We start from the raw sequence: 18,224 nt of genomic DNA on the forward strand, positions 1-18,224 counted from the left end.
GTAACTGTAGCCCTCTCAGACTGCAATCCGAATAAATTTGTAAGGACAGTAAAAATGTTCAGGAGAGCAACAAAATTATTCTTCTGACTTGGAAGGATATCTAGGTGTGGCAATCACATTTCTCCAAAACCAAGTCAATTGGTTTAGATTTTAACATCTATGCCAATTGTGTCCCATATTCTGTGAACAAGAGTAGCTTCAGCCTTTCCCACCTTAAATTTTGAACATTATTCCAATTTCAGCATTCCAGTTTAAAATAGTACAAATTGAGGCTGCTGTGTTTTAAAGTCAAATTCGCTACTATGGTGTTTACAAAAATAAATTTTACTTTCATGGAGGCAATTTCAACCAAGTTAGGGTTCACATCTCTTCTTGATTCTCTCCTTTTAAGTAAAAAATCCCATAATTTTGCTCTCTGGTGATGAATTGTACAGTCAATGATGCAGTATGTGATCAACAGATGGAGTCACAATGGTCAGCTATGGGGCAAATAGGAGTGTGTCACTGTGTATGAGAGAAGTCCTATGAATAAGCTCTCCTAAAAATGGTTCAAGAAAAGTAAGGGTTTGGGTTTTTCAGAATGTGGTTTTGGAATAATCAGTTCTCATTTTTCTGTTTTGCTCTGGAAAGGAGTTATGTCGTATGTAAGTTTGCTCAGGCCATCAGCACTTACACTGACTATAGGAGTTCTGAAGAACTTTTGGTGGGAGGGAGAAATATGTCTTAGTGTTTTGGAGAAATTTAGTGGACTGAGTAAATAAATTGAGCTTTTTATATTCTACATGTATTGAAAATCTGGATAGAATAATAAGTTTTCAACTTTGCTACCATGGCACTCTTAATAGGAAATAAAAAGCATGAATTTCCACTTCTGTATGCACAGAACAGTTCATCAGTAGTAAACATCATAGTAAATCTGATAAATATAAATACTAAATCTGTTCTATAGCATGAGTAAGTACAATGATGAGGCAGTTTGTGTTACAAACTGTGTTGCAATACAGGTTAAATATTTTTATAGTCATGTTCTTGAAAACTAATAGTAATTTGTCTGCTCCCCTGTAAGTACATACTGGGATATGGCAATGCAATTTCAAAATTGACAGCTCTCTGAGGATTAAAAAAATACTTACAAAGTGTTTCAGACTGTGCTTCATCTCATACATAATAGGAATGTAATTCCCTAGTTGTCCCAAATACATTCTTCAGATTTCTACACATTTCAAGTTTCAGACTTAATGCTCAGGCTTGATTTTCTTTATTTTTACTGCTTAGTGTTCCTTCAGAGGGTGGTCAAAAAACTGCAAGACTGTGAGGAGATTATTATTTTTTGGTAATCTTCAACCATGGTGAGCCACAGCCACAGTGCTCTGATACATGAGTGTGCATTGAACAGCTCTGCTTGGATTGCACCTCTCCATTCTCAAGTGCCAGCTTTCTATTTTTCCAAGAGTTTTCCTGTGTTCTGGAGCACTTCTGACTTCCTCCAACAGCAGTACTTAACACCATGTGCTGGCACCTTGGCACAATGGGACAAGTAGCTGTGTGTGCTTTTGCTCTGTGTATGGTCTTATCACTCATTTATGGGAACTGATGTAGCTGCCCACGCTGGGCACTACATCTTTCCCAATTCTTTGCAAGGATTTCACTCAGTTTCACTCCTAGGTCTTAAAGCATGGAATATGAATCAGGTTTTGTTTCCCTGTATCCATTCAGCCAATATTTGAGTTGCATTGCAGCTTCTGGATTATTTAATATTTGTATGTGTACAGAGCAGATGTTTTTTGCCTTCATGGAAATGCAAGGCTGTTTGTGAAGGGTTACACAAGTAGAACAAATGCCAGGCTGCTGAGCTGTTTCTCACTGCCAGTCTGTTTCTCTTAAGCAACAATCTGCTAATAGAAGTTGGTGTACAAAAGCACATGTCTACAGTACAGGAGGAAAATCTGGCTTCCTTTGTTGCATGGTGAGAGAGCACGGGCTTTTAAGTTTTGCTGGAAACTGTCTGGAATTAGAAATGAGGCAGTAAATGAAGCCCTGGAGAGGGTGAACTGCAGCTTTCACTTCTGGTGGAGGTGTAACATGTTGAAGTTTGGAAATGTCTGCAAGTTCTGACTTGCATAAGCCTTGGGTTTCTCATCCATCAAGTACCTCAGTGATATTGAGTATATGGAGTGTGTTTATGGGGAGAGTGAGGGTGGGTCATGTTTTTCAGCAAGTTTAGGTATGGTTGGTTATCTTTCCTGGGTTCTGCACATTAAAGTAGCATTTTTTAAAGTGAGACAATAAACAGTATTGAAGGAATCAGGGGACATGACTTACTTTGGGCTCTCTCACTGCTGCACTCCAAATATGTTCCTTGTAAGGGATGGAAGAAGGCATTTTCCCTTTCTGAGCATAAGAAAGGAAGAATAAGGAAGGCAGTGGAGACAGTGGGCAGTAAAGTGGAGCTGAGTGGCTTTCCATGCTAATGGTCATGTTAGCAGATGATAAGACACAACTTATTCAAGTTTTAGGCTGTATCATGTTCTCCCTTGGGTCAGATAATTTGGCTCAAATCAATAACTGCTCTTTGCTCAAGGGTATTCAAGGATGACAGTGGAATCAGCACAGTGATAATTTTATATGGAAGGAGAATATAACATTTTTGCCATGTGCACTCCATTTGTTTCTTACAACCTAATTTTGAATGACGATGCTGTGACTTCCATCCCTTTGGTTGTGGGTGAGAAAGGGAAAAAAAAAGGGATTACAAGAAAAACAGTATTTTCTTTTCTCTGTGAGATTTTTAATCAAAGGTAGCATAACCCATGATGATGATGAAATTATTCTAATTGTTACTAAGCTGATTAAATATTTATAAAACAAGAGTTATATTTATAGCTCTTCTCTCTGGATAATGTAAATAAATTGATGAGTTAATAGCTTTTTCTTTCCTTGATAAAATAATGAAAGTAGCATTCTTTCTGTTGACTTGGGATGTGAATATTCTCTGAACTTTTAAATGTTAGAAACTTAAAACATTTACAGCTTGCAACAGGTTATTTAATTTTTTGGGGAATGGAGATCCAGATGAAATTTTGTGTGCTTGTTCATCCCTATTAAGATTTTAGGAGAGCTCCAGATCTTTTGAGCAGTTATGCTTTCACTGTTTTGAGTAGGCACTTCAATACCTTCTAAATTAGAAAGGTTGAAAAGACCTGCAGTATTTAAAGACTGGGGAAAAAGCTTTCTAATAATGAGGCATAAGGAGATTTTTTTAAAAATTACTCAGAAGATGAAGAGGTGAATATAATATCTAACTAATGAAGTTTAAAGAAAGGGAGAAGAAAGCTGTAACAGAGAAAGGATGGCAATTATAATTGGAAATATGGATGTTAAAGAGGTTTCAAATATTCAAAGGATGTGTGGCTTAACAATGGATGTGATCAGCCATTGAAACAAACTACTGCAAAAATCACTGATTTTTCTTCCTTGTCATATACAACAGTTGAAGCCAGATACCTTTTAGGGAGGCGTGCTTTAGCTAATAGAGCCTTGGGTTCACTCCAGGGGTAACTAGATGGAAGGCAGACAAGAACTGAAGGCTGGTTCTGACCCCAGAACCGCTCTGGTTGCTGTGGTGTGCTGGCATAAAGTGTAGCTGAGCATCCCCAGGTGTGGGAGCTCAGTCTGTGGCCTGGACCTGATTGCCCAAGGGCTCCTGGAAAGAACCTCTGGACATGGGGCAGCCACCCTGCCTTGGCTTCCGTCTTCTGTGGGCTCCTGAGCGGCAGGTAGGTGGCTGCAGCATCCTCTGCACGTGCAGGACCTTCGATTTGTGCAATCCCAGTAAATCAGGCTTTTCAGGGAAGCACTGGGTAGGTTCTGTGGTGTAGGAGCCTGGCATGCCACTAGAGGAAACGTGTGAATCACTGGGTGGAAAAGTTGGGCGTTACCCGTGTAAGTCTTGTCACTGCTCCAAATGTCTTCTGGCGTTGTTGGTTGGGGTATGAAGAAGGTTTTTGAGAGTACACCTGCACTGGAACAAAGTCAAGTGTACTTATTGGCAAAATGTGTTTATTTTACCAGTATAGCTTGTTTTACTTGGACAGCTCAGAGGCATGGGTGAGAGGTGACTCTAAAATGTGTGTGCAGAGTACAGGTTTCCTCAGAAGTGCTGTGTCTGCAGTAGCAGCTCTTTGCTACCTTGCTATATTGATGTAGGCAAAATACCTTCTTCAGTCAAAAAAGTGTGTGGTTTCATTGTGAAATAATCAGAATATGTAAGCTGTAAAAACCATAGTGGGGACACAACTTTTGATTTTATCTACAAGGTTAAAACAGATCAACTCAACCACAAGAAGGGGCATGCAATGCTGACTATACCTGACAGATCTTGTCTCTATAGGAATTTTAAGCTAAGTCTTGCACATTTTGTCTCGTCTTGAAAACTGCTGTCCCCCAACAAACCATTATTGGTGAAGACAAAGCAATAGCCACTTGAGGTGAAAGCTCAGAGGAGTTGTACATTACCTGCTTGTTGCTACCAGATGAATCCATGCTACTGGCTGTTTAAAAGATAAAGTTTTGTCTGGGGAGGTTTGTTTTCCAAAGGACTCTGAATCCTTGGACAGTGAAGCATAGTTACTCCTCCATTTTCTTTGGACTGGGAAGTGAACATCTTCCTTTAACCCCTAGACCTTCTCTCTTCCATCAGGCACACAAAAAGGATTTTATGGGCTGTGGAGAGGCCTGGGGTTACAGGGCACTGGGTATCTGTCCCTGCCTGGACTGGCAGCAGGATGTGACTTCGCAGCAGTATTACTTCTGTCTGTTCTATGTTTTGATATGCACCCACACTGTGATGGGTATGAATACTGACTTCAGCTAGGTGGATCTTTTTTCATTTTCTTTATGAATTTATTCATAGGAAAAGACAAGAAACAACATCCCTCCTACAAGAATCACTATACAAGCACTATAGCTCTGGTTAGGTTCCAAATATGCATGAACACACTTTGCATATGCAAACAAAGCAAAGCCTAATTTGTGGAGTAAAATATTTTACTACATTCAGAAACAGCAGTAGCAATGTTTTGAATGTTGTGTCATTAAAAGCAACAAGTATATTGTTTTATGATAAAAGAATTATTTTTTAAAATTTCATTTAGTTGACCATTTGTTCTTTGTATAAAAATGGAACATGTATTGGGGAGAAAATAAGGAATTTACTTTACCCTGTAGAGTTAGTTAGAATACCATGCCCTTTTTGTTCTAACACTAAGCCTGTAGGGGAACATTTGGGAGCAGAATATAATCTGTATTTTAGCACCCTTCAGGACAAGAAATGAAAAACTGAATTCTGACATGTAATCAATCAGATGCTTGAATATGGACTCAGTATACCAATATTAGCTTTTCAGTTGCTTAATTCTTAGCTGTTGTGTCTCTTCTTTTAACGTGACTTGCTCAGGTGTGGTTACCCTGAACTGGCTGACTCTTTGTCAGAGATATGTCTAGAATTAAAATTATATAAGGCTGCATCTGTTCAGAGGAATTTTGCATGATTCATACTACTGGTCAACATTGGAAGAGTTTGCAAAGTTTTGATGATATTTTCAATAATCTGCTATGTTTTAGTTTTGCTGCTTCTGGTTTGTGTGTATGATCCTATTAATACATCCTATTTATGCTTTTGTCAGCTGTGCACACATTCATTTTAACAAAACATCAGGAGAATCCTTGACACTTTTCTTCTGTTCAATACACATTTAGAAGTGAATTTTTACTGAAGTTTTAAGGTTTATTTTTTAAATCAGCATGCCAGCACAGAAAGTTTAGGCAACTGTGGTAAAGACAAGGGAAAAATAACAGTGAAGAAAGCTGAAGGAGAAAAGTTAATATCTGTTTCATAACATCAATAAAAATGAAGCTACTGTAATGAAAAATAGCTGTTCCTTTACTAAAGTAAAGACAATGAAAAGATTGATGGTGCTGCCCAAGTCCGGGTGTGTATGTGTTTATGTAATGTGGGAAAAATTTTCTAACTAAGAATAGTGGTTACATGTTTGCCCTCTTGGTAGTATTCTAGTCATGATGCAATTCTCAGTAAAATGCACTATAATTATACAGGGAAGTTGCTATTTGCATAGTAGAACACTGTGTGTTTTCCCCAGTTTCAAATAATTTTTAGAGCAGAACGTTGAAAGGGAAAGGTTCACTTACTGTGTGTTGGAGCACATCTCCTTGATGCACATAGTGTTCCCTCAAAGTGCAGAAGTAGCTCAAGATGCGGGGTGAATACATCTCCTAGTGTTCACGTTCCCCTCCCCAGTGAGAAGCCTAGAAAAATGTGAACATACTTTAAGTACTGTGTTATCACTTAATTTAGGTATAAATGATATGTATTTGTATATATATGTATCTCCATTACCTGCCTGTACATCCTTGCAGTAACACTGCATCTTCTGTGCCTCTTCCTAGTCTTGAAGCAATTCTCATCAGGCATTTGCAACAGATGTCTTTGCTATGTTCACAGTAATGGTATTTCTCAGTTAAATAGGAATTACAGTAGTTTGACATAATTACCCATTGATCCCTCTAGTCTCAGTACATATTGGTATTGACAAAGTTCTGAAAGCAAGTTGTATAGGAAAAGTATGCAAAGCAAGAAATGCAAAATGTATATTATAGTAATTTCTTTGGGTTTGGCTGTAGAACTGGGGAAGAGACTTATTTGGCAAAGTTCATACAGAATAGTCTTGGTAGACACAGTGGTATCCTTTCCTCAGTTTCTGTCCAGTACCTGAAGTGTGACTTTTCTTTTGTCTGAGGGCAGTCAAGGCTAATTTTCTTACTGCATTACTAAAACATGACAAATGGCAATCTTGTCTAACCAGAACAGCAAAGCTTTTCTGTCAGCCAGTGCTTTTGTTTCCTAGTAAATAAACATTCATTCAAGTGTTGTCATGGACTATGGGGGGAAAGGTGAAAATGTAGCCATAGAACAAATTCTAGGCAAAATGGAAATTTAAAGCAAGACAGCATCAGAAAAACCTCCTATACACCAGTATTGCTCAATGACAGATGTGTGCTTAATGATATTAATTTAAACCCCTGTCTCTCCATGACTGGCTTAAACTCAGGGCTATTCCATTGTATATTCTAACTTCTTCCTTGATCAGATGAGAGTTGAGTTGATTTCCTTTATTTTACGTTTCAGCAATGCAAGCCTGTCATAATAAGAATACTTGTGTCATGTAGAGTGATAATTTAACTGAAGTTTGGAAAGCAATTCTGTTATAAGTAGACCCTTTCATGACCTCTGTAAGCTTCCAGGAGGTTCACTTTAAAAAACAGCTCTCAAATATTCTGAGCCTAAAATGGAAACTTGTGATAGTTTGAGATAATTCAAGTACTTTTGTATTATCTTTGTATAAAGAAGTGATGTTTTCCACAAATTTTTCCCTTTTGGGTGGGTTTTTTTTTTCACTACTGGGTTCAGTTTTTCACTACTGCCATGATTTCCCTCAGTGGCTTAGCTTGCTTTTGGAGAAATGTTAGTTGGAAACAATGAACATGATACAACCCAACAATCCTCTGTACACAATTCTACCAGCTCCTCATTAAACTAGGCCAGTGCGTTTCCAGAATATATTAGTGCAGAGCCTGAAAAAACATGTATGGTAGCCCTAACCTTATATTGTATTATTCTGCCACTCTTTGTCCACATCTGTCCAGAATTTGTAGGAGAGGGTTGGTCTCAAGACCATATATGATCATGTTGGGTTTTGTAAAATGCTGGAAGTTCTATATCATCAAAGTATTCAAATCAAACTAGTAAGTGAATATCTCTGAAGCCATTTTCTTCTTCAGAAAATCAGAGCATTAAAACTTTAGGCTGTATTTGTGTAAGAAGTTTTAGGAAAACACCAGGCAGGCTACTCATGCTATGCAGTTTAGTGTGGCTGTAGCTACATAAGTATTTATGTCCCACATGCTCTCTTGCAGGCACAGCCAAGACTCTGCTGTGAGGGTGTTACAGGTTTTTGTGTACAAGATTTTTACTATAACCAAGTGTCCTATAAAATGTCAGGGGTTTTTTCCCCAGTAAATTTGCATATCTCTCATTTAACATGCTGAATAAGAATTGTTAATGTTTTCAAGTGGCTTGAAATACTTAGCAGTATTTGAGGTTTGAGGATTCCTCAAAGGCAAGATCTTCACGCTTTTACTTCCACAACTGTTTTGTAACAGCAGCAGTGAAACTTGAGCTGTGCCAAAGCCTTGGTGTGTGTGTGCATGTGTGTGTGTGTGCATGTGTGTGTGTGGATCCCAGTGATCCCAGTGTCCATGTCCAGCACACACCATGGCTGGCAGGCTGATCAGTCCATGTCCCGCACACACCATAGCTGGCAGGCTGATCCCAGTGTCCATGTCCAGCACACACCATGGCTGGCAGGCTGATCCCAGTGTCCATGTCCAGCACACACCATGGCTGGCAGGCTGATCCCAGTGTCCATGTCCAGCACACACCATGGCTGGCAGGCTGATCCCAGTGTCCATGTCCAGCACACACCATGGCTGGCAGGCTGATCAGTCCATGTCCAGCACACACCATGGCTGGCAGGCTGATCCCAGTGTCCATGTCCAGCACACACCATGGCTGGCAGGCTGATCCCAGTGTCCATGTCCAGCACACACCATGGCTGGCAGGCTGATCAGTCCATGTCCAGCACACACCATGGCTGGCAGGCTGATCCCAGTGTCCATGTCCAGCACACACCATGGCTGGCAGGCTGATCAGTCCATGTCCAGCACACACCATGGCTGGCAGGCTGATCCCAGTGTCCATGTCCAGCACACACCATGGCTGGCAGGCTGATCAGTCCATGTCCAGCACACACCATGGCTGGCAGCTGACCGAACAGGTTTTACTGGGAACTGGCCCCTCCTCCGGGCTGAGCTGCCCAGCACAAACACTGCTGGTACTCAGCCTTTGCTGAGCGCCGGCTGCAAACGTCTTCACCAGGATCATAAATCTGAACTATTTCAGCTTGTAGCTTAGGAACTTTATGACATTGTTTACATGGCTAAATCTGTGCTCTGGGCCTGAGCAGTATTAAGAAATCAAATTAGCTTGGATGAAGCATCTCGGTGTTGAGTGTGGAATGCAAATTCGCACCGGTCTGGGCGTGAAGCGAGTTAATTTTGTGACGTGTGGATTTTGTGGTCCTGCTCTTCAGAAGCAGTAGCTAAGGAGTTATTCTGTAAATGCCAGGAATTACAACAAATAGTTTCTCATTACATAATGTAAGCTCTGTGTGTTATATTTTGTAATGCATGCCTGGGGAAAAATCTCATAGAATAAATTTCATGCTTATTTCATGAATTATTTTTTCCTTGTGCTGTCATCTAAATGTGGCATTACCAGATAAAATCATTTACTGTACTGAAATGAACCATTCTTAGCACCAAAAAGGAGGGAAGCTTTTATTTCCTTTGTGTCTCTCCATCTGTCTGGGAAAACTCTGCAAGTTCACTCCCAGCATCTCCCTTTTTTCCTTCTGTGCCTTTCCCACCCAAGCACAGATAGTCCTGACCAATAACACTGCTGCCACAGATACCCTCCTTTCCTGTGCTGATTACACCTTTGACTCCTCAGAGTTTTGTGCCAATTTGCAATTAGGATTTAATTTTCCATGCCATATTTACTCAAGTCTGTAGAAACAGTAGTTGTGTTGTAAAACTTACAGGGAGAGTTCTGTATATATGTAGCAAGTAGTTGTGAATATGTTAAACAATCCCTGGGGAGAATTTTTTAGCCAAGTTTTAGAAGTTTTACCTCTTTATATGAAGCTTGAGGTTCAGTGTATTTGGGGGAGGAAAAGAAAGAACAGAAGTCGTTCATTTTAGCTTTTCTGTATCAAATGCATATTGTATTAATGCTTCCCTGGAGTGAAGCCTAGCTAAACATTAAAATTAGAGCAAGAAAAAAAAAGAAATGGTAATACATGAGATGAAATTGTCACTTGTATCATCTCTGGGAAGGAACTAACAGCAGCTGCAATGGTAGAAATTCAGCATCTCAATCCTTACAGTGTGCTGTAAGAACCCGTGCAGCCCATCAGCAGGTACTCTGCTTAATAAAGTTTCTTCCTTTGACTTGCTTGGTGTTGAAATGTGTTGAAAGACATTTTTGGGCACTCAAAAGGATAAATGCATTAGCTTCACTGTCACACCTTCAGTCATTTGTGTTTTCTTCTCACCCTTTTCCCCACCAAAATAACAAAAAGGATTTCATCCTTGCTGACACAGATGCTGGGTGTCACTCTAGCCCCAGTGTCACCTGCAACCATTACTAGGCTCTTGCTAAGCACATTTTGTCTCTGTGGAAGACAGTTTAGGAGGGTGATGGATTTGAGGTCTTTATTTGCAAATATTTTCCAGTTTAATGTTCCTGTATATAGCCGTGCCAAGTATATTGTTTTGCAAATGGAGACGAGGGAAACCGCCCTGCCTCCTGAGGCTGTGCCATGGTGGTGTTTTATTCCACTGGAATGAACTCTGTAGGAAAGGTACTGTACAGGGACTGCTTCATCCTCACTGAAACAGGCTGCTGTAGGATGGTGTACAACAACTTAGTACACAGAACAAAGAACCTTTGCAATTGAAGGCAGGGGAAGCTTTAAGCAGAATGAAGTAACATTAGAACGTGCCTAGGATTCAGAATAACTTTTAATAAAAGAAATTATTTTTATATATAGTGGTAAGTTTTCAGGGTTTCTGCAAACTGATGTTTGAATCTAATGTTTCACTCCAACTCCATGGCAGTTCTTTGACTCACAATCTACTTGCCACAAACTTGCTTGAATAGCTGCACAGGAAACAAGTGTCCTTTCAGTGGGTGTTTTCAGAGGGCTTCTGTCATTTTAGGCGGGCTGACTCAGGAGGACTGGCTGAAATACAGGTGGTAAAAATGAACTCTTTGCTCTATTTCAGATTACCTCTTCATGTAGAGTCTGAGTGTGATCATCCCATCCTATATTTATAGTGCTCAGGTATTAGTTCAGTGCTGGTAGAGTTGAGTATCTCTTGTTGAGCTGCTTTTATTGCTGCTTCCTTTAACACATTCGTGATCTTCATCTCTCATCCATACACACTTGCTGAACCTGGCTTAACTTGACATTTGGGATTTTAGAACAATAGATGCACCTACACACTTGTCAAAAATACAGTACCTTTGAGATCACGATTTCTCTGTTCAGTACATACAGCAGCACTCTTTCCTTTTCCTTTGCTCTTTTTTTTTTCTAAGTAAAGTGGTATTTGATGAACCCTTGCTTCTTCTCATTTTGTGCATCCCTTCCAAAAAGCCTTAGTATAATTTTTTTTTTAGTTCCCAGTGGAGCTTTACTGATATTTTGAGCTGATTTGCTTTTCTTGCTGCAAATGATTGTTTCTCATGTTATGGATGAGGTGAGAATATTGTGTACCCTTTTTTTTTCTCTCTGCCTGCTTTAGAAAAAACACCCTATAGTATTGATGAAGCCAGAGATGATTGCAGGATAGACACTGACTTGTCATTATTTTCAGAGTTTTCAGTAAAGCAGCAAATGTAGGGACCTTGTCACTTACAAATGTGCTGCTTTTAAGCTCAGTCTTTTATGAATAAACTTTCTGCACTGTGTGTGGCCAGGAAGACCTATTGCTCCTGCTGTTATCTCAAGAGTGAAGCTGAACACATACCTTTAAAATCTATTTTCCCTTCACTCTGACCACTCCAAACTGCTTTCTGAGACTGAGACAACTTGTCTTCAGGCTGTCTTCTGTCCCAAATCCATGCCTGTAGTGCTGATACTGAGGAGAGCTGCTCGTGCCATCTGCCGCTGTGTGAGGATGACAAAATGGAGAGCAAATGTAATCTTGTATAAATACAGCTTAGAGGCAAGCTAAAGGATAAAATGTTCTCATTGCTGATTTTCAGTGATTCCAGACACCTGGGAGTACCCTGTGAGGTAAATGGAAAGGGTACTTGGCTAGGTGGTATCAGGGCACACTAAAGTCAAACAAAAGGGCTAATGAGCTTGCAAAATTGAAATGTTATATGTCAGACAGGGACACACAATAAAATTAAGCTTAATTTAAAACAGGACTTTGCAGTCTGATGCTACAAGGCTTCATTTCTATGCATATAAATGCTGAATTGTACCTTTCTTTTTTTTTCCTTCCTTGACGTTGTTTGTTTGTCTGAGTTGAATACAACTCCCTTTCTTTGCCAACCTCCAAGTACCAGAATATATCCCTGTGGTGGCTGCTTTACATGTACTTTTTATGGAATGGTAAAAGGGGCAAATAAGTATATAATGGTTAACTGCTCCTTATAACAACATTATAAATACAAAGCATTATTCATAAAATTTATAAATATCATTCTTTGGCTTGGTAGTTGGGATCAGTGTAGAAAGCTTTCCACCAGCGTGTTGCTAGCACATGTAGTTGTGTAAGTGAGGAGAAATGGGGCTCCCCTCTTCCCAATGCCCTGCTGTGCCCTTCCTCTGTGCCTCTGGTGATGTCACTGTTTCGCTGATGTGCCTGTAGATCCAATACAAGCCGTGAAGCTGTTTGTAGGTCCATTCACAGGTATTCCTCTTAACGTTTAGTGATGATTTCAATACACAACGCTGCCTGTCTGGTGGGTAAGGCATTTGAAGCAGTTCACCGGTGCTGAAACACACTTGGGCTAAGGCGCAACAGTTGTTACATGCAGAGGATGTTGAGGAAGCAAGTGAAAGAGACTTCTGATGAATGTAAATAGGCAGGATTTCAGATGGCTGCAGACACACCCTTAAGGAAGTGTAGATATGCATCTTTCCGAATATGCACAGGTGGAGATCAGACCAGCAGCTGTGTTCAAATAAACACTCCTTGTAGATGAAGTACTCTTCTTTCTGGATGAAGCAGCTCTCAAATAAACCCATATGTGTGTTCTAAATCTTGTGAAAAGTTGTAAGAATCTGTACTGCACATGTGGTTTAAATTATTTATGTTGGTGCCATATAAATAAAGTGTGCGTGCCTAAGTTGTGCTTCCTATAATATTGTGATTTTTATTATTTTTGAAGCATTTAAAATTGACTTAGAGATGCTCGGTTTTCCCACAACTTGTATAAAATCTGTATTACAGGTAAACTGTAGCATGTAGTTGATCAAAACAGAGGATACTGCTTGAATAGAGGAAAACTGATAGGTGCCACAGAGACCTGTGGTTGAGGAAAGAAAAATGCTGAGCTGATGTGGAAGCTAGCAGAAAAGAGAAATAAGCCATTTATTTGCACCCAAGTAAAAAGTGATCAGATTTGAAAGTTGTGTTTCAGTCAATATTTTGGTTTTACCAGAAGAGGATCAGTTCCTAACCTGCATGAGATCACTGAACCTCCATCTCTGAAGAGCCACTGTTTTGCAGTCGGAGTCACGGAGAGGCTAACTTTCCTAATACAACTGTAATACCACAGAGCTGTATTTATTTTGGTTTTACCCCTGGATTTTTTCTTTAATTTACTTTGGATAGACAGACTTTTATTAAAACTTAAGCTGCTTTATATCACAGGCTTGTTGTTTTTAAGGTGGTTCTTTAAAAAACTACATTCTCTCTGCAGATTTCACTGGTGGACAGAGCAAGGGCAGCTGCCCTTTTGGCAGGTGCCCATCCTTCATTTATTAGGATTCTTGCTTTGTAATGTTACTGTCACAAGTTGGTCTTACTGGGGGAAAAGGTTGACAGAGCATCAGATTTTTCGCAGGTTGAATGATCTCCTGTATGAAGTGCCAGGATTCAGTGTGGAAAACTGAGCTGTGTTCAGCTGCAGGCTTCCTGTGTGCTATCAGTGAAGTCATTAAAACTCCATCTTAAGTGGATTGCTTGTACAATGAGAATCAAAATACCTCCTGCTTCACAAGGGTGAGGAGGCCTAACTTGGATATGGAACTAAAAGTGCATAGCTGACCAACACCCCTGCCTGGGTAGATGCTTCGGGACTGAGCAGCAGCACATTGTTCCTTCAGGTTGCATCACGGGGCTGCGGTTTCTGGGGTTTGTGCAAACAGCAGCCACATTCCTGCCTGCTTTGACCAGGTGATGCCAGGCTGGTGGCAGCAGCAATGTCACTGTTTGTGCTAAGCTGAATTCAACAAGCCTGTTTACCTTCTGTTTACAGGGCAAGATGCCTGTTCAGTAGGCAAACTGGAACACTTGGCTATACTCTGAATGGGGAATTGCCCCTTCCGATTGCAGCCAGTCTTGCAGATCCAATCGAAATGGCAAACCCTGTTTTCTCAGAGATGTCCTGGGCCAGGCTTCAGTGCGTCAGAATAAGTCATGTCCTCAAGACTTTCTGTTCTAGGTCACATTATCCCACACCTATCACATTTTTTGTTATGATCTGACTCTAAATGCTACATCTGCAACCAGTGGGCACAGCTGCCTGTCCAGAAGGGTGTGGACTGGTGTTTACATGGCATGGCTAAGGAGCTGGACATACAGTGCCATTCTAAGGTCAGTTAGGAAAACCCATGGCCAAGTGGTTTATCCAGGCAAAAGTGAAGGTGGGTCACAAGGGACCTTGTGTTTGGAGACACTGCTTATACTCATCCTCTGAGGACCATTACCCAGGTACTTTGCTCTTAACTCTGGTCACAATGGCAAGTCACCTCCTGCTGTTTATAGCCTTCTTCCTCACCCTTCCTCTGTTGGGTTGCCATGCACTATGTAAGACCTTTTGTAGCTCTGGTAGCCCATGGCCTTGCGTGTCACACAGAGTACTGAGAGCAGTGCAGAACCTTGCTCACAAAAGGCATCTTTATTCCCGTTTTCCACCGGGAGTCCAGCCTGGCCCCATTGCGGACGGGGCCCGTAGTGCAGACAGCAAAGCGGAACGTTTGCCCTGTGTCCTGCTCCGTCAGCCACCGTCCTGCTTTACTTTGCTTATTCTCCGGCTGCCAAAAAAGGGGCGGAGGATTGCATTGTCGGTGCTGGCGCTGGGCAGCCGCGCTCTCCGTGCCGGCACTGCCCAGGGTTGTGTAACGCGGCCGGGCCGCGCTACCCGTGCGGCCGCGGGGCGCGGGGGCGGCGGCCCGGCCCTGCTCGGGCCGGTTCGGGGCCGGGCGGGGCGGGCGGAGGAGCCGCGGCACCGCCCGCCCCCAGCGCCATTGGCGGGGCCGGCCCGGCGGGGGCGGGCGGCTGGGACGGCGGCGGGGAGCCCGGGCCGAGCGAGCCGCGATCGCCGCTCCGCACCGCCGTACCATGGTGGGGGATCACTGCAGCCTCCCCGGTGAACGGCCCGTGCTCGCCCAGAGTCCCAAGCCCGGATTAAGCTGCAAGATGGTCCTGCAGGCGGTGGGCAAAGTGCTGCGGTAAGGACGGGTCCGGCGGCGGCCGTGGCGCCGGGCAGGGCAGGGCGGCTGCCCACGGGGCATCCCGGCACAGGAGGGAGCCGGAGCCGGAGCGAAAACTCCGGCCGGGGCCACGGGCGCTCCCGAGCCCCGCTCCTCTCCGGAGGAAGGAGGGAGGCTGCTTTTGGCTCCCTCTGGATCTTGAGTGGCGATCGGGGAGGCTGGAAGTTGGAACAGCAGTAAGCGCTTGGAGGGGAACATTTGTTCACCCTTAATACTGTAGTCGGGTTTTGTTTGTGCTTTCATGAGAACTGAGTTTCCAGGACGTAATCAGACAGTGAAGGTCCTGGCTTGCCTGAATAAGGAGTCTGACCAAGATGCTACGTATGCTTTGGCAAGTCTTCTACAGAAATGTTGTAAGATGAGGGGGAAAAATTGCTCATGCAGCTCAGAAGGGCTTGTGTGAACACTGAGACGTGGATGACTACTGAGACCAAAACCAGACTCTTTGGCAAAGGATATGCAGTAATTTGATTCGGAGGAGTTCTGACCCGTTCTGGCTGGTAGGGAAAAACGTCACCGCAAATATTAGGATTAGAAGCCTCGTTCTGCAACAACTGCAGCTTTTTTATTTTGGTTGTATTCAGATATTTTTCTGGAATCTGTGGAGAGTTGGAGTGCTGCTCCAAAAAGGCGCCTTGTTCCTCCAGCATAACTTTATTTGGCAAGCTTTTGGGTTCGTCCCCGTTTCCTACTGTCTGTTGCCAATTGTTAAATGTTTGTCAACAGAAACATTATCCCTCTCTTCCTCTGTTGACTCATGTCTCTCCCCAAGCGAGTTTAAGAGAGCCATTTATTAAAGCAGAATGTTCTGATCGCAAAGCGGCTGAGCTCTGGCTGGGGCTTCAGCTAGAGGAGTTCGCTGAGCTTGAAGCAGCCTTGGTGGGAACAGCTGCTTCGATTTGCTCTTAAAAAAGTCCCATAGTGCAGTTGGGGTTTTTTTCCCCTTTAAAAATACTTTCCCAGTAGAAAACATTAATTTTAAAAATCGAGGTTTTCCTTTCAGCTTTTTAATAAGTTTAACGTCCCTTCTTTGCATTTTTGAGGGGCAGCGTGTCTCTAATTCAATATGGTGTTACACAGCTGGTCATATCATAAAATCCTTTGGCCAGCGACTTGCTATTCATGATGTGAACCTTTTGAAGTTTTTGGTAGCTGTTCTATTGGCAACACTCCCAGATGTAAATAGATGGGTGCCTCTGTAGGGAAGAATTGCCAAACCTTTTGTTAAGCATCTATGACTATTTATTTTAAACTATAGGTAAGTTCCTGTGACTTAGAACTGAAACATATATTTTTAATTTGTTCAGTGCACGCTTTTTAAAAAATGGAACAATAACATCAGCCTTTCTCCTCCCACTGGATACGTGCAGAAATTGTGCACAGTTTTGCTTTTCTTCTGAGACTGATTTTCGATGTGTACTATAAAACTGTTGTGAAAGCAAGAAAATGTTGTTATCACACGTTATGATATGTTTTGGACTCATGAATTAATAGCATAACTTTATTTTGTTGAGCTGTTGAGCTAGGTGGGAGTGATTACTTTTTGTAGTTAAATGTTCTTTTAATGTGTCTTTTTGTTCTGGGTTATCTCCTTTTGCTCGTGGTTAGAGAGAAATGTGAAATCACAAAAACTTTATTTAGATGCCATTCTGGTTCTCTTATTTCTTCTCTTGAATCTGCTTCAGATGCCTTATCTCACGTGTTTTACGTCATCTTGCTTTGTTCTGTAAAACATAAACTCATCCTGTTCTGTAAAGAGCTCAGGCAGTGTCAAAGCACAGGCACTGGTGAGGAGCCAGGTAAATACTACATCCAATCAAAGTTTCTTTATTGCAGAAATGGGATATTAGTGCTTCAGAAAGTGTGAGCCCCGTCAGCGATGGGGGAAGAAGGAGCCACGTGGGACCTCCTTTAGGCCAAAAAAGTGTCTTGTTGGTGACGGCTGGGATGGGATTTCTCTGGACAGAGGCACCCACAGCTGAGCTTTGTCCACGTTAGTGTTGGTAGAAAAGAACAGGGACCTTAAATATCCTGTGTCTGAATGCAGAGGTACAGTGCTTGCAATGATAGAGTGACCACCTCACATGGTAATACTTAAATTGTAGTCATAAGAAGTTAAATGAGATGTATCCCAAATTACTGTGTTATCTTGCCATCTCCTTCAGAGGAAACATATCAAATACCACTTTTAAGCTTGGCCACCTGGAACTGCTGATGGAGTTTTTTGCAGTCTATACAATGCTAAACTCTATATGGAGTAGGTTTTTTTCTGTTGATGAGGCCATTGCCAGTGGCTTGGTGATGAGGTCAAAGGAATATCTTGCTTGTGCACAGCCTGGTGTTATGAGCAGCCTCCACTGCATTTTAGACCCTTTTCTCAGGCCTAACTGGGAACTGTCATCGTCACAGTTTCCTCCCAGCCTTCCACAGCCTGCCAAGGAATTGCAGAAATTCACAAAGGATGAGGGATAGAATGCCTGTGTTCACTCTAAAGTGCTTCTACTCCCGTCCCTCTCCTTCTTGTGAATAATAAAACTCAAGTATTCTTGTGCAGTAGTTGATCAGTTTGATTTCCTGCATAGCAGATTTGTTGTGTTATTTACGCTGAGTGTGAGTAGTTACAACTAACACTCGAAGCTTTTAACGTGCAAGTTGCTCTCATTAGTAGGTCCAGCTCCTCCTGCCTGCTGGGTGCTGTGTGTGCCAGTAACAGCTGCCAGAGGAGGAATCAATACACCGCGGAAAGGAGGAGGGAGGTGTGAGGAAGCACAGAGGCTTCATGAGAAGAGC

At 42.0% G+C, this 18,224-nt stretch overlaps 1 protein-coding gene across 1 annotated transcript in view; it reads left to right on the forward strand.

Annotated features, from left to right (window-relative positions):
- Positions 1-15,214: 15,214 nt before the first annotated feature.
- Positions 15,215-18,224, forward strand: part of MOB2 (MOB kinase activator 2) — a 29,788-nt gene continuing 26,778 nt past the window's right edge. The window contains 1 exon segment of the mRNA XM_030950643.1: positions 15,215-15,392. Within this exon segment, the coding sequence (XP_030806503.1) occupies positions 15,283-15,392 (110 nt within the window). The 5' untranslated portion in view covers positions 15,215-15,282.

Source organism: Camarhynchus parvulus, chromosome 5 (genome assembly GCF_901933205.1).
Source record: "Camarhynchus parvulus chromosome 5, STF_HiC, whole genome shotgun sequence".
NCBI classification, from domain to species: Eukaryota; Metazoa; Chordata; class Aves; order Passeriformes; family Thraupidae; genus Camarhynchus; species Camarhynchus parvulus.